Source organism: Cavia porcellus, unplaced genomic scaffold (genome assembly GCF_034190915.1).
Source record: "Cavia porcellus strain 051 isolate PalLab524CR breed Dunkin Hartley unplaced genomic scaffold, mCavPor4.1 scaffold_40, whole genome shotgun sequence".
In the NCBI taxonomy this organism is placed as follows: domain Eukaryota; kingdom Metazoa; phylum Chordata; class Mammalia; order Rodentia; family Caviidae; genus Cavia; species Cavia porcellus.
The window spans coordinates 3,246,396-3,268,796 of NW_026947523.1; the positions used below are offsets into that span (position 1 = coordinate 3,246,396).

General features: G+C 61.1%; 1 protein-coding gene across 2 annotated transcripts in view; it reads left to right on the plus strand.

Annotated features, from left to right (window-relative positions):
- Celsr1 (cadherin EGF LAG seven-pass G-type receptor 1) overlaps positions 1-22,401 on the plus strand; it is a 97,040-nt gene that overhangs the window by 57,641 nt on the left and 16,998 nt on the right. For both annotated transcript variants that reach the window (XM_013158622.2, XM_013158627.2), the window contains exons 6-19: positions 6,080-6,237; positions 7,035-7,198; positions 7,404-7,529; positions 9,264-9,430; positions 14,643-14,828; positions 15,354-15,467; positions 15,811-15,985; positions 16,310-16,451; positions 16,734-16,854; positions 18,404-18,587; positions 18,708-18,809; positions 19,396-19,490; positions 20,250-20,459; positions 21,648-21,831. In XM_013158622.2, the coding sequence (XP_013014076.2) occupies positions 6,080-6,237; positions 7,035-7,198; positions 7,404-7,529; positions 9,264-9,430; positions 14,643-14,828; positions 15,354-15,467; positions 15,811-15,985; positions 16,310-16,451; positions 16,734-16,854; positions 18,404-18,587; positions 18,708-18,809; positions 19,396-19,490; positions 20,250-20,459; positions 21,648-21,831 (2,128 nt within the window). The remainder of the gene's footprint in view (positions 1-6,079; positions 6,238-7,034; positions 7,199-7,403; positions 7,530-9,263; positions 9,431-14,642; positions 14,829-15,353; positions 15,468-15,810; positions 15,986-16,309; positions 16,452-16,733; positions 16,855-18,403; positions 18,588-18,707; positions 18,810-19,395; positions 19,491-20,249; positions 20,460-21,647; positions 21,832-22,401) is intronic.

Here is a 22,401-nt window from a genome sequence, read left to right on the forward strand (position 1 = left end):
CCCTCCCGTTCCACCTCCAGGGTGGTGCAGAGGCACAACCTCACCCCACAGTGGCCACTGGGAAGTCTTGAGGCCTGGGGGCCCAGGGCACGGTCACAGGTTGTGGAGGACACCTTCATTTCCAATGCCCAGGGCTCTGTGTGTGTGGCTGTGCCCCGAGGACGGGGCCAGTCAGGCCCTCCCTGGCGCCCTCTCTGGCCGGAGGTTGTTTTGCTGTCTCTTGAGCCCTGGGCTTCTCAGTGTATTGAGTGGGCTGCACGCACCTTGGAGACCACTAACAGGGATGGGATGGCGGCCTCTGTCTGCAGGAGGGCGGGGCTGTCTCTGTGTGACTTTTGTCTCAGTCACGGCTCCAATAAATACAGGCGCACTTGGTGCTGCTGGGGCCACCTGCCCGCAGGGTTTGGGGACACAGGGAGGCGTTGGCCCCAGGTCTGGATGCCTCAGAGGGACGAGCATGAGCCGCATCGCTGCCATCTCTGGTTCTGTCCCCTGGTAGCAAGAGTGGGTGACCTCGGAAGATGCCAAGAGGAGGAGGCCTTGGTGCAGATGATTTGCAGAAAACTGGCCAGGCCCAGCTGGGCCTGTCGTCTCCTGAGGGCAAGGAGCGACCCTTCACCCCAAACGTGCCCACTTCTCAGAGCTAACCCCTCTGGCCACCCTGTCTACTCTGCACCCCACCTGCATAGGGGGTTTTGGATTATTAGGAAATCTTGCCCCACACATTGCATGTCTGGGTGAGGGTGGAGATGCTGGTGTTGGGGTGTCCTGGTGTCGGGGTGTCCCTGACTGTCTCACTATGAGCAGCTTCTCCCAGCCCCGGGCCCCTGTCGTGTTGCTTCCACACGAGACCACCAGGTGCAGAGCACAGCCATGCGTGTTCTTCGTGGGAGCCCTGCGGGATCTCCTGCATCTGCAGGCCTGTAGGGACTTTGGCGCTGCCCAGCTGGCTTTTGGTCAGCTCCACCAGGGAGCAGATGGAGTGCAGAGTGATCCCAGGAGGACGCCAACAAAGTGCAGGCAGGTGTGGGCCCACGGCCAGGCTGGCCACGGCGGCCCTGAGTCCTGGAGACCAGGAAGATGGGACAGAGAGGAGGTGGGCATGGTGACCTCGGTCGGGCTGTGCCGGCCTGCTGTCCTCCCTCTCACTTCCTGTTGGACTCCCTGTTGCCTGAAGCCAGCAGAGCCAGGGCACCCCTGCCCAGCCTCTGAGGCAGGGAGCGGGCACGGCTTACTTTTGATTTCTGCTCGACTTGCTGGCGTTTTGAATGAGAGGATCTGCTAGTCTGATTCACTGCCAGCAAAACCACAGAGCGTGTCGGCACTGGACGCCCGGAAGGCTGAGCCCGCCCAGCCCTTCCAAACCCCCCAGGGCTGCGGGCCTTCCAGGACATCAAGGTCACTTCCTCTGCAGAGCTGCGTCTTCCCTGAGGCCATGTTAAATGTTCCCGCAGGCGTGGGAAATGTCTGTGTGAACCGTTGAGGTCGTTTCTTAACCGGAAACTCAGGCTCTGCTGCTGGGGTTCGGGGTTCCGTGAGGCTTGCGTGGCCCTCTCATTTTGCGTTCCTGGGGCGGGAGCGGCTTGTCTCGTGGAGACAGCTCTGCTGTGGACGCATCACTGCTCATCCTGGAGGGGACGTGGAGGGAAGGGCAAGGCCCTCCTCGCTGACACCGGTTCCTCACAGAGTGGCACTCAGGGCTGCCCGCAGGGTCCCATCTGCACCCCTCGCCTTGCTGGGGAACCTTGTCGGCTAAGGCCATGACCGTGTCAGCAAGAGGCTTCAAGGACCCCAGGGGACAGTGACGGCTTCTGCCTACTGCATCAGGTTGCGTCTCCCAGAGCCAGGAAGCCCTGATGGCCGGCGCGGGATGTGTGGCCTGGGAAACAGGGGCAGGTCGGGTGCCTGCTCTGACACCACCCCTGGCAGTGTGGCTGTTGGAGACATGGAACACATGCAGAGTGGCCCTGGACAGTGCCAGGGTGAGAGTTTAGGCCAGGTCTGCATGAAGGGGAGGCGGGTGCCACGTTTCCCCAATCCAGGGGCACTGCTGACACTGAGCCATGGCTCTGGGGCTCTGCCCTGTGTGGCGTCCCTGGACAGCAGCCACTTGGTGCCAGTCATAGTGAAACCAGAACATCGCTGCCAGTCACTGCCTGCTGTCCCCTGAGCCAGGATGGTCCCCACAACAAGGGCAGGAGTGGTGGGTCATCTAGGGTGGTGGGGTGGCCTGGGGTGCAGGGCGGGGCAGCGTGGCTGTCTTAAGGGGCGCCTGGCTCGGGGACAGCACCCTGTGGTGTGATTCCTGTGACAGCTCCTGGGTGAGGTCACAGCACCCCACTAGGTGGGGAGGACCCAGCCACCCCGGCCGAATCCCCCTCCTGGTCTCTGCTAACTGAGCAGAGATCCACACATCACCCTGGAGCTTCCGGGACCTTGAGGTGCCCTCCGCATCCCTGGGGGGATTGCCCCACCCTGCTGGGGTTCACATCTTGTGCCGGTCACCGGTTCACAACGTTCTGAGCCTGCACACAGTGAAGCCCTAGACCCCGGGGAGGACGGGCTGTGCCCCACCTGCCCTGTACCCCATTCATTCATTCATTCATCAAATGTTTCCACCCCGGCTGCTGCACGTGCATTAGAAAAAGAACCAAAGACGCCCGAGTTGCCAGGGCAGGGTGAGGAAGGCTGGAGCTCACAGGTAGCGCCGTCTCGCAGTCCCCACCTGTGGGGAGATGGAAGGAGCCGAGGGGGCGATGCCGGGCGTCGCTGTGTGTATGGGGGGTGGCGAGTGCGGCCTGCAGCCCCAGCCTCTAGGGTGGAGCTGGACAGTAGCTGCTGGGCCATCAGATGCGGCAGCACTGTCATGGCCCTTTGGGGAACGGGTGTATGTTGAGCGCCTTTTGGGGGAAAGGCAAGCGGGGTGACCAGTGCTCTCCCATCTGCGCTGGAGTCGTCCAGGGCCTCTGCGCTGAGCTGCCCTGCAGCCCTTTTTCATCTTTTGAGGCAGGGTTTCTCTGGAGCTTGGAGGGCTCCTGCCTCGGCCTCCCAGCAGGCTGAGATGACAGCCATGGGCCGCGGTGTCTGGTCGTGGCAGTGCCCCTTCAGTGTCCTCTGTGCCATTCCCAGAACCTGTGGACGGCAGGAACCGGCTGCCGTGTGTGCCCCTGAGCCTTATGTTTTTCTATATGACGTCGTATTTGAAGAATATGTGCGGTAACAGCAGTGACCTTTCATGAAGGCCTTTAAGCTTCACAAAGTGTAGAAAACCTTCTCCACCAAGAAGAGGGGCCTGCTACCTCAGGAGGTGTCTCAGTACTGCTCCCTGCCCAACAGGGGTGCAGCCTTAAGACACAGGCATGGGTTTGAGAGCTGGGGCTGCATTACTGTGAGAGCTCTGGCGATCCCCAGGGTGCAGCAGCCATCCGGAGGGAGCCAACCTCTCCTCCCGCTGGCCTCCGCTGGCCCCCGCTGGCCCCGGCCTCCTGAGTACCCGCTTTGAGGGCTGCATTTCCTGGCTCCCATGGGCCCGGGGCCCTTATCCTTCATCTCAGGCTTGGAATGCTAGCCGCCTCCTAGAGGCCAGGGGCAGGTAATAAAAGCCCGCAGAGGGGCCCCGGGGCCAGCGAGCCCCGTGAGAGAGGTGATGGTTCTGTGCCGTGCTGCAGCGGGCAGGAACCCACCCGTCCACCAGCGGATCCAAGATCTGGTTTCCCTTCCTGAACACGACCTCGTGGGGCGGTGAAAGGCACCTGCCCTGGAAGCCTGACGGTGCCCACCAGCCTTTGTGTCCGGTGACCCTTTGTGGGAGTCCCCAGGCTGAGGTCCCCTATCAGGGTCATCCTGTTGTAGGGGGCTGCTTTTTTCCTGCACCCCTGTCTGTCACCTGCTTCCCAGCCCCCCCTTGAAGCAGTGTGCTGTGGCCACCTCCGTCCCCTCCCTGGCTGCTCCTGGCCTGGCCTCTGCACCCTCAGCACCAGCCTGCTGGCACACACAGATGTCCTGCTTTATGCTGGGCGTGTGTGTCACCTCATGTGGTCCTCTCACCCTGGAGGAGACAATGGGAAACTGAGGCACAGGGCAGGTGATGGACCCTGGTTAGACCTGGCCACCGCCCTGGGGTCTCTCACCCACTCCTGTTCCCCCGCCCCCACTATCTCAGGACAGGAGGTGGCAGGTCCTGCAGGCTCTTGGGGACAGAGGGGCTCTTGAGTCCTCGCAGGAGTGGCTAGTGCTCTGTCAGCAGCTGTGTAAGGGTGTGCAGGCGTCCTGCACAAGTGCCAGGCGTGCGTGTCTGATGGTATGTGGACCTGCGGTGAGAGAGGCTGGGTTTGGACACGCGAGTGTGCACACATCAATGAGTTGGAGCAGGGGTCAGTGTGCAAGCATGCACAGGCTTCACGTGAAGACAGCTGAATGTGCGTGTGTAAATTACTGCATGTGCCCTGACGGGGAGGGGGAGGCTTCCAGCAGCCTCTCGACTGCCCCGAGGCGGCGCCTTTGAAAGATGAGCCTCGCTCTGCGTGTCAAGGTCCCCAAGCTCCATCCTGTCTTTCTGGGCACTTGGCCACCAGGTGTGTGGGTGACTCAGGGCCCAGGCCACACAGAGGGGGCTTGGTGGCTGCTGACTCCTCACTGGCTTGATTAGCAGACAGACTGACAGACTGACGCGCACCTTGCTCTGAGGGCCGCTTCCTGTGGTGCCCAAGGGTCCCTAAGCAGCTGTATCTGCACGGCCCTCATGAGGAAGACCATGTCCCCACGCAGGTGCTGCTGATGACCTGAGGAGCCCAGGGTGTGAACCCTCATTCACAGGGGACACAGGGGCCCCCAGAGTGAACCTGGGGGATCCAGGCCTGGACCCTGGCTGCAGTGGTGCCCAGGGTGACCGCTCTGGGTCCTGGTCGCTCAGCCCAGCGCTGTCCATGGCAGGCCCTCAAGAGGCCTGTATGTGTTGTGATCCAGGTGTTCAGGGGCCTGTGTCTCCTCTGCAGTCGAGGTCCCGCTGCACCTCACCAGTTGAGAGGAGAGGTGACAGGGTGGTGGCCTCCTCATGCCGTCCTCTGTGCGTGCTGTGATGGCAGCATTGCTTAATCGTTGCTGACACTGAGCGTGAATCCACTCACGTCCGGGGCTCGCTGCCAGGGTCCGGTTTCCCCACCTCCTCACCCTGCACTGTAATTGGACCCGTGGCCCCCCGAGGCCCCCAATGCAGGATCCTTGGTGGCTGCAGAAACGTGAGCGCTCGTGAACACCAAGGGCTTTTGTGCAAACACAAAACCTCTCCTCGGCCGCTGGATGGCCCAGGAACCCTGGCCGGGAGGGAGGGGCAGCAGGGAGATGACACTGACCCAGGCGCGGCTGCCATGTCAGGACTCCGGGTCTGGGTGGCTCTGCTGTCTTAGGGACCCTTCTTGGGGTGCACAGTGCCCTCCAGGATTGCACAGGTGGAGGAGGGAATGTCGGGCAGCCTTTTGGCCAAACTGCCTTGGGTCCCCAGCTGGACGGCACTGAGGGTGCTCTAATTGGTTCTGTCTCATAACAGCAGAATCGTGAAGTTGTGTTACACACTCACACTCACCCAGGACTGGCAGAATTGAGGGCCCAGCCGCTGCCCTGTGTGGCCTCCAGGCCTGGACTCCGCGACCTCATGTGACTTTGCACCGTGGACGGGGCTGGAGGAACTTTGGGTCATCCGGGGACACGCGTGGGGTCCTGGGAGAGTCACCTGGCCTGGGTCTGGGAGTCACTGCTGGGGGGGCAGCAGTGTCTGGCGTCCATGCCTGGACTGCACTGGGCAGGGCTGGTGAGGAGCCGTGGGACACAGAGACATCCCCGGAAGAGCGGTGGGGCACTCAGAAGGGACGTAGGCTGTGGCTGTGTCCAGGGCTGCTGCCCAGAAGCCTGGCCTGGTTCTGATGACCAGTGGTACCCTGGCCTGAATCAGGGCTGTGCAGTTGCTGTCTGGTCACAGCGGCCTCCTCTCCTCTTCGGCGGCACTGTGACCCCACTGCGGCCCTGTCCGTTGTCTTGGGGTCCCCGCAGACGGCTCATCTCTCTGTGCCTTCCCTGCACACAGCCCAACATCGGCCGCCTGGGCCTGCCCCATGGCCCGTCCGGGGAGAAGGTGGCCGTGGTGACAGTGGACGACTGTGACACCGCTGTGGCCGTGCACTTTGGCAGCTATGTCGGGAACTACAGCTGTGCGGCCCAGGGCACCCAGAGTGGCTCCAAGAAGTGAGTATCCCGGGGGGCCCAGGAGGCCGCCACCCATGTGGGTCACCTGGGGTCAGCAGCGTGGGGCACCCAGCCATGCTTTCCATATTCAGGGTTGGGCTGCCTTCCCTCTGTGATGCTGGAACCTTCTCGGGCAGGTCCCCGAGAGAGGCCAGGGCAGGCCCTGGGCCGTGATGGTGGTCTAGTGACTCGGAGACCCTCCCAGCCCCAACTCCAAGGGCTGCACTGTTTCTGACCCCAGGCCCCTTGAGCAGGGGTGACTGTATCTCTGCACTGGCCCTGGGGTCCCCCTAGGCTTATCCTGACTCAGGGATAGGAACCCCATTGTGAACACTCAGAGCCGTTGTCATGAGTGGCACCAGGCTCAGAAGGTGAGTGACCACTGTGGGTTACTAAGTGGGCTTCATGTGGGCCACACGTAGGGGAACCCAAGCATCCCGAGTGTGCTGCTGTGGGCCTGAGGCAGCCACCACCTTCGGCTCCATCCTCCTGATTTCCCCTCTCCAAGGGCCTCCATGACGGGCCAGGCAGAGCCTAGGTGGTGACCCTTCGCTGGCCCTCCTTCCATCCTAGAGGGGACAAATGAGCAGGCTGGGTGGACTCTGGGGTCACTGCACAGCCCAAAGCAGCCATGTGTCAGGATGAGGGGTGGGCTTGAAAACCGAGGCCCAGGGACAGCCAGGCATGGCCCTGGTGCGTGATGGCCGCCCATACTGTGAGGGCAGTGCCCGTCCCTAGTTGCAGGGGCTGCCCCCTCCCCTGCTCGTACATCACAGAGCCCGTCTTTGCCTCCCTAGGTCGCTGGACCTGACAGGGCCCCTTCTCCTGGGCGGCGTCCCCAACCTGCCAGAGGACTTCCCAGTGCGCAACCGGCAGTTCGTGGGCTGCATGCGCAACCTGTCCATCGACGGCCAGAGCGTGGACATGGCCGGGTTCATCGCCAACAACGGTACCCGGGCAGGTATGCACAACGCCCGTAAGGGACACACGGAGTCCTCTTCTTCCTCGGCTGGGGAGAGGACCCTGGGATGTGCCATCCTGGGTGCAAGGCTGGGGCCTGCCCCGGGGCACCCCGATCCTAGGATTGGCCCACTCACCCGACTCCGGGCACCCGGAGCTTGGCGTGAGTGACCTGGGGTGCACTGAGGCTGCCCCCTGCCTCGTAGGCTGCGCCGCCCAGAGGAACTTCTGTGAGGCCGCCGTGTGCCAGCACGGGGGCACCTGTGTGAACCGCTGGAGCACCTACCTGTGCCACTGCCCGCTGCACTTCGGCGGCAAGAACTGCGAGCAAGGTGAGGCCCCGCCGCCCCTCGCGCCCACGCGGCCCGCGCTGCACAGGGCTGAGCTGCGCTGCGGCTGGGGAGCGGCGGGAGGGGCAGTGTCAGCGGAGTAGGGCGGCCCGGGTGGCTCCGGCCTGTGGGGAGGCTTCCTGACCCTCCTCACCCCCAGCACGCCCACAGCTGGCTGCTGGGCCGCCGTCCCTGTCCCACCTCTGGGTCCTGTGCAGTCATAGATGGGTGTCAGCAATGAATTCAGCTTGAAGCCATGCAACACTAAGTAGGCGTCTTTTTTGTGTGTGGTGGTACTGGGGTTGAATCCAAGGCTTTGCACTGAGCTCTGTCCCCAACCTTTTTTGTAAAATAGATTTTTTAAGACCAGGTTTTACTGAGCCACAAAGTTGTCTAAGCTGGTTTTGAAGTTAGGGTCCTCCTACCTCAGCCTCCCAGAGTGCTGAGATTACAGGCTCACGTGACTGGCTGCTATCTTCATTTTTAAAATCACCAACACTTGGAAGTAGGGCTGTTAAGCCTGGCCCATGTGGGTGTGCCCAGGGCCCCGTATTGAAGATTCCCAGAGCCTGAGGGTGAGGCTCTGAGAAACCCCCAAGCCCCAGGGCACCTGCTCCTGCGGCCCAAACCTGGGCAGAGCTGGCCAGCTGCTCTGCACCCTGGTTCGCCTTGGCCTGGGCACCCATAGGGTCCTGTGGAGGACCAATGGGGCCTGGGGCTGCCCCAGGTTCTCAGGGGAAGGTGGCTGGGAGCCACTGGGGTGTGCTCTCGAGGTGTCCGGTTCTGTCCAGCGGGGCAGGTGGGAGGTGGTGGCAGCATGAGGCTGTTTCCTTGGCCACACTGCACGAGGTCAGCGTGTACTAACTGAGGGTGTGCGGAGGCAGTGTGTCACGCCCTGGCCTTATCTGTGACAGACCGGAGCTTTTCCCACACGCGGCCCTCAGGTGGGGTCAGGGCACCCGGCTGCACCTCTGGTGCCTGACGCTCAGGTTGCAGGAGACAGTGACTCTGGGTGTGGCCAACCCGGCCACTGAGTGTCCCACTCAGCGGCCGCCTCTCAGGCTCCCAGAGGCAGGAAACAGACACCCAGTACACAGGAGGCTGAGCTGCAGCGACTTTAAGGACTCTGGTGATGACTGTGCAGGGCCACTTGCCATCAGGCCAGGCCAGGCTAGAGTCCAGGGCAGCAGGAGCCAGCCGGATGGGTTTTTGGAATGAGGCTGTGTGCCCCATCCCACGCCGGCAGCATTTGTGTCTCCCCGGTCCTCTCTGGGAACAGAGGAGAAGCAGGTGTGCGCCGGGCTGGAAACCCACAGCCTCGAGGCTGCTCACACTGCAGGCGATGTCTGTGCCCGTGGCCGTGTGCGCCGCCCCTACGCAGCTGCACGCTGTTCACACCAAGGGGCTGCAGTTCACGGAGTCCGCCCTGGCCCCAGCCCCAGTGCTGGCCCTGGCCCCGCAGGTGTGGGGGGACAGGAAGGCTGGGCTCAGCACCCCCTCAGGTCATCTGTTTCTCAGCCGCATGCCCCTTGGCACACCCAGGAGGGGATGGCACTCAGGCCCAGAATCCGCCTGGCACTGGTGCCCTTGGGGTTGGAGTCTGCAGAGCTCTTGCTGGACACCAGGCTCGGTGCAGCTGGGGATCCGCTCCAGGCCTGTCTTGGTCAGGCAGCTGGGAAGGTGCTCAGCAGCCCAGGCTCTTGGGGAGAGTCCTGAGGGCCCTGTCTCTGCCCGCAGTCATGCCCCACCCCCAGCGCTTCAGTGGCGAGAGCCTCGTGTCCTGGAGCGACCTGGACATCACCATCTCCGTGCCCTGGTACCTGGGGCTCATGTTCCGGACCCGAAAAGAGGACGGTGTGCTCCTGGAGGCCACAGCCGGCACATTGTCTAGGCTCCATCTTCAGGTGAGCAAGGGCCCGTGCTGCGCAGGTGTGTGCAGGGTGGGGCAGGCACGGGGTTTCCCAGGACACCACCGAGGGGCACCTGCCACTCACCCCGCCTGCTCCTCTGCCCGCCCCGGCTTCCCCAGTGGGAACGGAGACAGAAACATGAGCGGCTTTCTTGGGCTGCACACAATCAGGCCATTCAGGGCCCAGCAGCTCGGGCGTCCTGTGCAGCTGGGTCCCCTGGGAGTCCCCAGGACGCTGCTCCAGCCTCCCTCTCCAGACAGCAGCTCTGGGGTGCAGGGCGCAGTGGGGCTGAAGCGGGGTGTGGGCCTCTGCACCCTGCGTGGCCCTGACCCTCTGCGTGGTTGGGGGCTCCGAGGCCCCTGTGCATCCTCGCGTGCGTTCCCGTCCCCCGTGGCCCCCTCCACCTTGCTCCTGTTCGCACATTTCTGGTATTACTTTCCAGCACCCCCTTTCCAGTCTTTTGCATCACAAATAGTTTCCACTTAGGTCTCCTGAGCAGTGGGAGTTGTTTTCCTCTGCGGAAGAGGCCCAGGCCTCCTCTTTCCCTGCCTCTGCCTTGCCTGTCCCCTGGAGTGGCCCTGGGGCGGGAGAGTATCACACAAGCACCTCTCAGGGACCCGGGGTGCCCTGTCCCGAGGTGCCAGCCCTGGCTGTGGTCACGGGCCCTCTTCACTCAGGGTGTTTCCGTCCTCAGAGGCCTCGGGGTCACAGGTGCCTGTGTCAGTGCCCCAGCCCCGGCCCTCACAAATCGGTGTGCCCTCCAGACAGTTGGCTTTGAGGTGCTCTCTGGCCTGCTTCTCCGTCGTGGGAACCGAACCTGGGCCTGGGCCGCATGCGCCTCCCCGGGCATAGCTGGGCTCCTCCTCTGTTTCTTCCTTTCTTCTAGGCTTTTGTCGAGTATGCACGCATGTGGCTGTGTCTGCATGTGTGTGTGTGTGCACATGCACGTCTGTATACTCGTGTCTCTGTGCATGGAACTGGTCTGTGGGTGCCTGTCTGTGCATGTGTACATGTCTGATGCACATGTCTGTGTACACATGCATGTGTTCAATCAGACCCACGCATACGTAGTTGGGGGTGGCCCTGACATCTCCCCACAGGTGGTTCACGACCCCAGCAGCTCAAACCCAAGCTCCAGCCTCCCTCCCTGAGCTGGGCCACTGCCCCGCCCTCTCGCCTCAGCATGCTGGATGGCGGCTCCCTCCCGGGATCCCCTTCTGGACCAGCACTGGTCCCCTCCGTCTCTTTTTGTAGCCTGTTCCTCCTGCTCGCTCACCCTGGCACTGGTACCTGAGGGTCTCCACACCCAGCTGGAGGTTGTAGTAGGACTGAGGGGGTCAGGGTGACACAGGTCTTAGAGATGTCCCTCCTGAGCCCCCTTTGTACCCGGGGACACTGCGCCTAGAGACCGCAGTGCAGGCCCGAGGTTTCCGAGTCGCTGGGTCCTGGCCATCGGACGCCTCCCATCGCACTGTGGACAGAACAGCTAGCCGCCCTTCTGTGTGACAGGGCTTGGCCTGAGGAGGAGACAGGTGTCTGGGGTGCCTTTCTTCCCCTCAGCTCTGCTCTGGCTAGAGGGACAGGAACCTGTGCAAGTGACCAGCACGGTGTGGGCAGTGCCTTCCCTGGCCCTCACCCTGGTCACAGCTCTGCGTGGTTCTTGCGTGGGCCAGCCCTGCCCAGCCCATGTGGACAGTGCAGGGTGTACATGGCCAGCCTTGCCCTCCTTTTACAGGAGGTATTGGAGTGTGCCAGCTGCCATCTGGTGGTGGTGTCTCTGCAAGAGAAGCACGTGCCAACCAGGTTGACCGAGTGGTGACATGATTGTGACTCCTGCACAAGGGAGACTGTGCCAGCACCCCTGTGCGAGGCTGGGTAGCAGAGTGGCAGCCCTGAGCGGTCTTGCCAGCCCCGGTGGGTACTGGGAAGGTGGCTCGGAGTGGTCTGCCAGGCCCTCCAGGAATGCTCCAGGTAACTTCTGCCAGCCCTGTGAGTGCCCCCAGATGGCAGACTGGGCATTCCTGAAGCCCCCCTTGCAATCCCACAGCAGGCTGGACACTTTGGATAATTGCACTTGGGCGCCCAGAGCCGCGTGCATTGTGGAGCGGGATAGCCCGCTGTTGTTGACGGCGTCTCCTAAATCCAGGGACAGACCTCAGGTGGGAGCAGCTGCCGCTCCGAGGCCTGGGGCTGATGCTATACATAGCAGCTTTGTGTAGACAGAACGTCGTTCTTTTGTTGATCTAATGGCTTCTGAGTTTTATTGGCAAGGGCAGTGGAAGAGAAGGCAAGGGAGACTTATTTTTATGCATTAAAAGCTGGTGGCCTGCTTAACGCCAGCTGAATTAAATCCGCATGGTGCTGCGTGTAGATGGCCCAGCTGAGGAAAGTTGCTGGCATGAACAGAGAGGTGGAGGGGAAGAGCCAGGCACTGTGGTTTCTCTGTTGCTGTTTGAGCCGTTGGTTCTCCTGGGGGAGCTCATCATGCTGGCTTCCCCAGTGTCATCAGAGGACCTTGGTGAGAGTGGCCGTGGGTCACTTTGGAGGAGCTCTGGTCCTTACATGGAGCTTCGCTTCCTGGCTCCAGAGGGGAATTGTGTGCCATTTCATCTCCAGGATGCACTCGTCACTCCTGACATGTACTCGACTGTTCTCATCGTCAGAGGAGCTGGGGACCTCCATGTTGCTGAGGACGGCTGTGGTGCTTTTCAGGGCAGCCCTGGTTCTTATTTTGGGCATGACTTATCAGTTCCAGCATAGAACCCTCATCCCACCAGCACAGCTCCTTCACCCCACTGGCATGGACTTTCTAGCTTCTACTGCTTTGGGCCTTCCCGGCACAGATCCTTAAAACAGACTTGTGTGAGTCCTTCTTGTGGGCTCTAGACCCCCAGTTGCACTCGTGGGAGGCATATTCACGGGCTCTAGGTCTTCATCTGGATTCATGCAGGACGTTGCTGTGGGATCCAGGCCCTTGGCTGAATATTCTGGGTCTTTAGTGCTGTGGACAGATTTCCCGCACTTTCTAGTGTTAACTTTGGGTGACCATCATAAATAATACTATAAATGCTTGTCCTGATTTTAATCGTTCTCCTCACAACCCTTGAGTACAACACTTCTGCAAAACAAAAGGAAACGAACTGCGGGGAGGTGAAAAGCTGTCTTCTGAAGCTGGTCAGTGAGCCCGAAGCTCAGGCTGTTCTTCGAGACTGCACCCTCTATGGTGGGGGGGGCAGTGTCTTGCAGTTTCCACCGTGAAGTCTCTGGGGCCTAGGTTGTAGTTCTGAGCTAGCAGGCGTGAAGTATTTTCTAGTAAGTCATTTTGGTGTTCTCTCCAGCATAACTGCAAGTCGGAGAGCTTGCGCTGTGTGATCGCAGACCTTGGAAATATGCTGAGATTTGCTTTACTGCTCAGGCCACATCCTGATTGTCCTGTGTGCATGGGCTGAGAAGGCGGAGCTGCAGGTGCTGCGGGCAGAGTTGTGTGTACGTCCAGGAGCTTCAGTTCATGAACCGTGGTGGTCAGACGTTCTGTGTGTGTGTGTGTGTGTGTGTATATATATATATATATATATATATATACATATTTGTTTTTTGCTTTTTTTCCCATTACTAAAAGAAGTGAGTATAAATCTGTATAATTTTAGTTGGGGCCCAGTGATACACACCTGTTATCCCAGTGTTCTGGGAGGCTGAAGTAGGAGGATCACAAGGGTTTTTTGTTTTTTGGGGGGGGCAGTTTTGGGTGGCAGTGGTGGTGGGGTGCTGGGGCTCAAACACACAACCTCATGCTTTCCAGGCAGGTGCTGTGCTGCTGAGCTATGTCCCCAGCCCTTGGATCACACGTTTGAGCCCAGCCTGGCTAATTCAGCAACCTAGAGCCCTTTAGTAACTTAGTGAGACTCAGCCTCATAAGGAGAGAGAGAGAGAGAGAGAGAGAGAGAGAGAGAGAGAGAGGGAAAACCTCCACCTTTGGTTTTTTGTTTTTTTTTTAAAACCTCCACCTTTGGTTACAGCCCTGCCTCCTAGGTCCTAGGTGTTGGGGCTTTGTTACTAAGGGCGTCAGGGTTGGAGCGGGTTGTCTCCGCAGGCAGTGGGCTGCCGCCCTCAGGGAAGTCTGTCTGTAGTCCTGGCGCTCCTGCGCTCGCTCGCCTCAAGTCTGCTCTGTCTCCTTGTAACACCGCTGTGCCAGCTTTCTTTCGGGTGGTGCTTTGGTAAAATGTATCTTTTTCATCCTTTCACGCTCAGCATTTTCTGTCTTATGTTTCACGTGTGTCTCTTAATAATTTTTTTTTTTTAAATTTTGCGTGCCTTTTAATGGATGTTAACTTGAGATACAAGTATCCTAGGTTGGTCACAATTGTCTCGATTTTTCTTACTTAGTGTAAACATAATGGCTTGATCCTTATCTGGTAAAATGTAACACTGACACCCTGAGTAAGAGGGAGCCCCCCTGTTTCTTGCAGACCTCTGTGGTTCCCACAGCTCTCACCCAGTCTGGGTCTGGTTCTGTCCCATCCCCCCGGGGTCTGTCTCCCTTCTCTGGGTTTTTGAGCATACTGCCCCGTCCCCTCATGTACATGGTCATTTTTATCGAGTGCTAGACATTGTATTAAAAACCCAGAGAGAGCTGGAAGCTGGGAGAAGGGTCAGTATGCTCCACATCTGCTGTGGCAGCAGCGTGGGGCCCTCGCCACCCCAGAACAAGCCATGCAGTCTAGGCCAAGGTGCATGGCAGCCGGGCTCCGCACTGCAGCCCGTCTGCCCTCCAAAACCAGCTAGCGGCATCCTCACCCTGGCGTTCTGCTTCCTCTTGGGCTGTGGCCCCGTGACACTGCCTGGTGTCCCCCTGTTGCAGCAGGCAGCCTGACGTGTCTCATTTCCCTGGACGTCCATCCGTCCTCAGAGGAAGCTGGTCTGGGCTGCCCGCCAGGTCCTCTGCCAGGCTGAGCAGGGTCTGGGCGTCTCCCCCGGGGTGCTGTCTGGCCCAGGTCCGTTGCGATGCTGACTTCTGTTTTTGCAGGTGTGTTAGGCATGGTGGATTGGATCCCAGCAGACTGAGACCTGGCTGGCTCTCTCAGTCTGTCATTTATGCAGCGCCATGGCAGAAGTCTGTCCGTGTGGCTCCGTCACTAAGCACCTGCAGAGGATTTTCTCTTTCGTGGTCATCGCCCCAATCAGTGAGCGTCTCCTCCTCACCCTGCAGATCCTGAACAGCTACGTGCAGTTCGAGGTATCCCACGGCCCCTCCGACGTGGCGTCCATGCAGCTGTCCAGGTCCCGAGTGACCGACGGGGAGTGGCACCACCTGCTGATAGAACTGAGGAGTGCCAAGGAGGGCAAGGACATCAAGTATCTGGTGGTCATGACCCTGGACTATGGGGTGGACCAGGTGAGTGGGCACTGGGGTGACTCCTCCTGTGCTGGGACCTGCAGGTAGATTGGGGAACGCTGTCCCGTCCCGAGTTTGGGTCTCAGGGCTCTCAGGATGCTGAGGTCGATGGCGTCTGTCCACATGTAGTGCTCAGTGGGGCCTGGATGTCACTACCTGTGTCCCTGTCCTGGTGCCGGGGGCACCTGCCACTGGGGCTGTTTAGAGTGAAGCTGGCTTGAGCGACAGCTGTGTGTCGGATGCTGCCTCTGGGGTGCAGAGGGACAGGGCACCACGCCTGAGTGCTGGGCAGCACATACAGCAGGGGCAGTGAGCCCAGGTCCAGGGTACTGCGGGACACCAAGGCGCATGACCCCAGGGCCCGTGGCCCTAAATGGGTCCTGAGCGGCTGCCAAACCAGACCAGGTTTTGCAGTCTGCAGCCCCTGAGGTGCACAGGCTTAGGGGGCACCTGAGAGGCTGAGGGAGAAGAGTGGTCCTTGCCCAGAGTGTGGGGCGCCCCCCCAATAGCCTCTGCTCGTTGCAGAACACGGTGCAGATCGGGAACCAGCTTCCAGGGTTGAAGATGCGGAGCGTGGTCATCGGGGGCCTGTCTGAGGACAAGGTGTCCGTGCGCCGTGGGTTCCGGGGCTGCATGCAGGTTGGTCCCACAAACCTCTGGGCCCTCAGCCTCATGCCCTCCCTGGTCCCTGCCCCACTAGTCCCGTGCTTCCCCTGGGGTCCCAGCAGTTGCTGAGGAAGCTGTTCCCAGAGAGGTGCTCCACCCCCAGCCCCTCGTGGCAGGGAACTGACCCCCAGGGGTCCAGCCCGGTGGGCTCTGAGCCCAACACCCACATCACCGGTGCCCCCAGGGAAGCTGGGACAAGAGGAGCCGCCCTGGCAGGGCCAGCTTGCAGAATGCCTCTCATAGGCCGGGAAGGAGCTGGGGTCCCCTTAGCCCCGCTTTGCCTGGGACTGAGTCCACCACCCGTTTGTAAACGCAGGGAGTGAGGATGGGCGAGACGTCCACCAACATCGCCACCCTAAGCATGAAGGACGCCCTCAAGGTCAGGGTGAAGGACGGCTGCGACACGGAGGACCCCTGCGCCTCCAGCCCCTGCCCACAGCACAGCCGCTGCCGGGACACCTGGGACGGCTACGCCTGTGACTGCGACAGAGGTGCGGCACCGTTCGTCTGGGGCCTGCCAGGCCTCCCGCATGCACACATCCTGGCTCTGTGAGGCGGGGCTGGGGTGGCACTCAGCCGCGCTGTCACAGCACGCACAGTCACTAATGCAGCCCTCGCCGGCAGATTTTGAAATCTCACTCGGGGACACCTCTGGATTTGGGGGGTGCGGGAGTCGTCCTCAGCAGGTCCCTGCTTCTCACACGTCCTGGGGCAGCAGGGATTGTGGTCCCCACTGCTCCCGCCAGCCTGGGCCCAGGAAGGTGGACTGGGGGAGGCCACGGCTCGCTGGAGACCCCTGGGCGCTGTCCCCACAGGGTTCTTTGGGCGCAGGTGCGTGGACGCCTGCCAGGTGAATCCATGCAAGCACTTGGCCACCTGTGAGCACGCGCCCAGCTCCCCGCGCGGCTACGTGTGCAAATGCGAGGCTGGGCACTACGGCCAGTACTGCGAGAACAGGTGGGCACCATGGGCCTCCCTCCCCAGCGGGAGTGAACACAGAATTCTAGGGGCCTGGTGGGCTAGGCGCTAAGGTCAGGAGGGGGAAACTGAGGCCAGGGAGGGAGGCGATGTCTCCCCAGGTACCCCGTGACACAAACTCTCTGCCACGGTCTTTTTTTTTTTGGTCTTTTTTTATCGGTACCGGGGATCTAATTCACAACTGCCTCCTTGCAAAGCAGGCGCTTATGCTGCTGAGCTAAATCCCCAGCCCCCTATGCCACTGTCTTCTGTCCCCAACAGAATCGACCTTCCCTGCCCCAAGGGCTGGTGGGGGAACCCCGTGTGCGGCCCCTGCCACTGCGCCGTCAGCCAGGGCTTTGATCCCGACTGCAACAAGACCAATGGCCAGTGCCAGTGCAAGGTGAGTCCACCTGGGGGTCATGGACTGCCAGGCCACTGCATGTGCATGCACGTGTCTGTGAATTCCCATGCCTCCGTGTGCACATGATGCCTATGCTGGACTCACGTCCACACATGCACAGACAGGCTCCAGGCTGCCTCGCCCTGTCTGCGAAGGTCGGCTATAACCCAGCACGCAGGGATGCTGAGGCAAGAGGGTCACAGATGAGCCTGGACAACTTAGCGAGGTCTTGTGTCCAAATGAAAATGGACTGGCAGTGCATTTCAGTGTGAGGCCCTGGGTTTAACTTTCAGTACTGCAAAAATGGGGCTGGGGATTTAGCTCAGTGGCATAAGCGCCTGCCTTGTATGTGTGCGGTTGTGAGTTCGATCCCTGGTACCGATAAAAACGAAAAAGACAAAAAAAAAAAAAAAAAAAAAATATATATATATATATATATATATATATATTACTGCAAAAAGTACAGGAGGGAGGGCTGAGGCTGGCATTCGGGACAGCTCTTGTCCCTGGCTGTGCGAGCCCTGGGTGCCATTCCAGCCCCACACAGGCGCACTCATACACGTGCCCCAAAGCTGTTGTCTCGTCTGACGTGGTGCCCATCCTAAGGGACCCTGGTGCCTGGCTTCTGGTCTCAGCCCACTGCCCAGCCCAGGGACCTGCCACACGTGTCCTCCCATGACTGTCCATGAACCCACACCACAGTCTGAGAGTGGCAGGCTGGTTCAGCCAGGGTGTGTGCTGTACGGGCAGGTGCTCTGGGTTCCCTGTGGTCATCCCCCCACGTGCCTCTCACCCTGAGCGTCCTTGGGACCCCAGAAATGTGTCAGGCCTTGTGTCCTGAGCCGTTCTCTCTCTGAGGGGAACAGGGCCATGGCCGTGGGGTGTCTGGGCACCTGCAGTGGCCACGGGGAGGCTGTGAGGTGAGCCCAGTACCTGCAGAACGTAGAACGTACAGGAAGCAAGAACGCAGAAATATAGGAAGCGCAGGACAGAGTCGCAGGGTCACTGTCACCCACCACACCGCAGGGCTCACCACCCATGCACAGCCTCTGCTCGCCAGGACTTTGCACATTTGTGGTCCCCTGTTCCTGCCTGCCACCGTGTCCGGGTGCTGGCCCAGGAGCCTGCCTGTTAGCTCATCCCAACTCAGGAGGGGACACCTGGGTTGGGGCTGGGGCTGCGAACCCAAAACCAGTGCCCTTGACTACCCCAGCTGCCCCGGGGTGTGATTCCTCATAATTATTTTTAAGAAAAGGCCCCAGGGCCACCCTCCCCTCTGTCTCCATTCAGATGGGTCTGACCCTCTCTGGACCCTCTCTGACCCTCTGCCGCTGCCTGGGACAGCTTTGCTAGATACAAGGTCCTTCTGGGCAGCTCCTCCGGTCCTGCTTTGAGGGGCCCAGGAAGCTACCCAGCAGACATGGGACATGGGCAGGGAGGTCAGGCTGGCAGCCACCTGCCGGGTGCTCTGGGGGAGCCTGGGTATTGCACAACACGTGTCTCCCAGGCTGGGGCGTCTGAGGTCACCATGCTGCCTCTGGTCCCGTAGGAGAATTACTACAAGCCCCCGGCCCAGGACGCCTGCCTGCCCTGTGACTGCTTCCCCCATGGGGCCCACAACCGTGCTTGTGACATGGACACTGGGCAGTGTGCATGCAAGCCCGGCGTCATCGGCCGTCAGTGCAACCGCTGTGACAACCCTTTTGCTGAGGTCACCTCTCTCGGCTGTGAAGGTCTGGGTTGAGGGAGGGCTCCTGCGGGGGAGGGGAAGGTGGAGGATGGGAGTGGAGGCCCAGCCCTAGCCCCACATGCGGAGCTGCCCCAGCTGAGCGGGTTCTGTCCTCTGCACCTAGTGATCTACAATGGATGTCCTCGAGCATTTGAGGCTGGCATCTGGTGGCCGCAGACCAAGTTTGGGCAGCCAGCTGCAGTGCCATGCCCCAAGGGATCTGTGGGTAAGTCCCACGGCCCGCAGCACACTGGATGGGCACCCGGTCCTGTGGTCCCTTCCATGGAAGTCCTAGGATGCTCTCCACGCGTGCTGTGTCCTTCATGGGGATGGCAAGCTCACAAGAGGGGGGATGGCGGGGCCAGACATGGTGGGGGGCACCGTGCCATCACCTGAGCTGGTGCACTGAGGGTACTTCAGCTGCTTGCTTGGGGATCCAGCCGGGTCACCTCACTGTTCAATGTCATGCTCGCCTCATGACACTGGGATGGTAACACTGTCCCCTCCGGAGAGCTCTAGGGTGGGCTGGGTGCCCCCTGTGTCCTCAGCACAGCCTGGTGGGCTGCAGCCCCACTGTCATGCCCGGGTGTCTGCCCGTCATTGCTGGGCATCGGCGGCTGGTGGTAAATGTCAGAGCAGCCCTGGAGGTGGCCGGGGTATGGCTGCAGGGGACTTCTGTCGGTCTCAGGGCCAGGCATCTGCCTGGACCCCCACCCTGCTCGGTCTTGGGGTTCAGACATGAGCAGGCTGCACCCCAAGCAGGATCAGCAGTTGGGTTCTGGTTGTAAACACATACTCGTCCTCCGCCCCAGGAAACGCCATTCGGCACTGCAGCGGGGAGAAGGGCTGGCTGCCCCCCGACCTCTTCAACTGCACCAGCAGCTCCTTCATGGGCCTCAAAGTCACGGTAGGCCGGGGCCTGGGGAAGTGTGTGCAGGGTTTGTGTTTGAGTGTGCACTCTGTGTGTCCACCTTGTGTGTGTCCACTGTACGTGTCCACCATGTATGTATGTGTGTCCATCTTGGGTGTGCCCACCATGTGGTGCATGTGTAGGCATGCCGGGGTGTCGCGGAGGGGCTGCCAGGTGCTGGTCTGATCATCTGCAGGCGGCAGCAGGACCTGGTCTGCCTCCCTGGCCTCTGAGCTGGCCGCCAGCAGCACTGCTCTTGACCTTCTGGATCGGCTCTGCCTGGTTGTACAAATGCAGGGTCCTGTGTTCCCTGCATTTGCTGTCCAGGCTTGGAGTGTGCACGTGCATGCTTGTGTGTGTGTGATCGTGGGGATCGAATCCAGGCTCGTTGCACTGAGCTGTATCCCATCCCTGTTAGAGACTCAGTCTCACTACATTACCCAAGCTGGGCTGAAACCTCCTCGATCCTGCCTCAGTCTCCCATGGTGCTGAGATTACAGGCGTGCACCCGGCGTCCCACTAGGTCTTGCCTTCTCGGGCCGTGTGTTGTCCTTTTGCTCCGCCCTCTCGTCTTTTCCCAGCACTCTGGCTCTTCGTTTTCCTCCCCCAGCCCCGGCCCCAGGCCTTTTCTGGACTTTGGGGTTTCAGAGTCCTTTCTGGAAGACATTTCCATGGGAAAGTCAGGGCTCTGAGTGTTGGGCAGGGCCGATGGCCGGCCAGTCAGTGCAGACCCCGAAACTGCACCGCCTCTTCCAGAACGAGAAGCTGGGCCGCAACGAGTCACGGCTGGACACGGACCAGGCCCTGCGGCTGGTGAAGGCCCTGCGCAACGCCACGCGGCTGGGGGGCGCGCTCTTCGGCAGCGAGGTGCGCACGGCCTACCAGCTGCTGGCCCGAGTCCTGCAGCACGAGAGCCGGCAGCAGGGCTTCGACCTGGCGGCCACGCGCGACGCCGACTTCCACGAGGTAGTGACGACGGGGTGCCGTTTTCGTGTGTCCGCTGAGGGGCGGGTGTCCCCACAGAGCAGGGAGGGTGTCGGTGACACTGCTGGTGACTGCAGGGGCGGCCGACAGTGGGAACCCATTAGCACCAGTGGTCTGGGTGACTTCACCCTGCAGCCTCCACTCCATCGAGATGAGGTCCTGTTACCCAGACAGGAGGGGGAAACCGAGGCACTGAGCCCCCGAGGGCTGTGGGGCATGGCCTGTAATGGCAGGGCTGGCGGCGGGCTCCGGGAAAGCCCCCCACTCCGTCTCGCATTCAGAGCCCTGACTTTCCCATGGAAAGCCTGTAGGGCTGACAGGCAGGAGGAGCCATGGTCTGGGCTCTGTGACCTGCTTGAGGGTGACCCCAGGATGCTGCACGGCCCTGTCATAGTCAAGGTCCTCGTCACCCAAACAAGTACCCAACACCCACGGCTAGATGAGGAGAGGGCTACTCGGGCTCGCAGCTTCGAGGTCCTGTCCCCTCAGCCCTTGCATGGCCCACAGCTTGGTGGGAGGGCCTGGCCGGGGACAGCCGCTCACGTCACGGAGGCCGGGTAGCGGCAAGTGCAGGGAGGAGCGGGGAGGGAGAGCCGCCCCAGCGCCCCACTGCCCAGGCTGTACCTCCTGACAGCGGATCAGGGTCCTGCCCGAGTGCCTGGGGTTTGGTGGACGTCTGGCTAGAAACCACCTCAGTTCATCCTGAGCGCCAGGACCCCTCATCCCTGTCCATGCAGGCACCCAGGCTTGGTGGGGTCCCCCACTGGGATGTGGACCCAGGCCTGAAGTCAGGCTGTAACACTGCGTTCCACTTCCGGCCTTCTGCAGACGGGTTTCCCGCCTGTCGGTCTCATGTCATCCCCTGAGCCCCAGGCCCCCCAGTGTGTACAGATGCAGTGTCATGCCAGTCACTGACCCCGTGTCTGAGGGAAGCCTTGCCAGGCTCCCCTGCATGGCCCTCGTGTCACCTGCCTTCTCCAGAGCTGGTCTTGGGCTCCTGTGTGACAGGGACATCTCTGTGATTGTCCCCTTAGCATCTGGGGTGTACCTGCCATGACACCCCAGCAGGCACCCTCCGACAGCTGGCCCTGGAGGTCGAGTTGTCCACGTGGCTTCTGTGCCATGGCCACCAGTGGCACAAGGCTGAGCACTCGCTGTCTGTCTCACCAGGATGTTGTCCACACGGGCAGTGCCCTGCTGGCCCCAGACACCAGGGCCGCATGGGAGCAGATCCAGCGCGGCGAGGCGGGCGTGGCCCAGCTGCTGAGGCACTTCGAGGCCTACTTCAGCAACGTGGCACACAACCTGCGCAGGACCTACCTGCGGCCCTTTGTGCTGGTCACAGCCAACATGAGTGAGTGTGGGTGGCCAGCCAGGAAAGCTGCGGGAGTGAGCCTTGGCCCAGCCTGGTCTTGTGTCTGTAAAATGACAGAGTGGCCATGGCCATGTCCCCAGGGAGCACGCTCCACAGTCACATACACAGCCATCCCCAGGCCGGGGGTGGCAAAGGCTCTGCCCTTGGTGTGTGGGGCCCAGCATGGAGACCCTGCTGTGAGGCTTGGGGGCTGGGGGTGCACACAGCCCCCCAGGGTCACAGCCATGGGGACAGACACAGGTGGGACATGGTAAGGACAGGTGCAGGTCATCACCAGGCAGTGGGGACAGATGTGCCCTCCCTTGCCCCAGGGCAGCTGCAGAGCTGTCAGCAAAGCAGCACCAGGGCTGTGCTGTGGTCCCAAGCACAGGCCCTGCTGCCCCGTATTGAGGTCCACTGTATCAGGGTCCTGCTGGCAGATGAAGCCCCAGAAAGGCAGCACCAGCCCAGCCCCATCCAGACATGATAAGTGCAAATCCCCAGGTCTCTGGGGTGACGGCAGCCCTGCTGGAACCCTCAGAGGATGCTGCAGCTGGCCTTTGTCCCTAA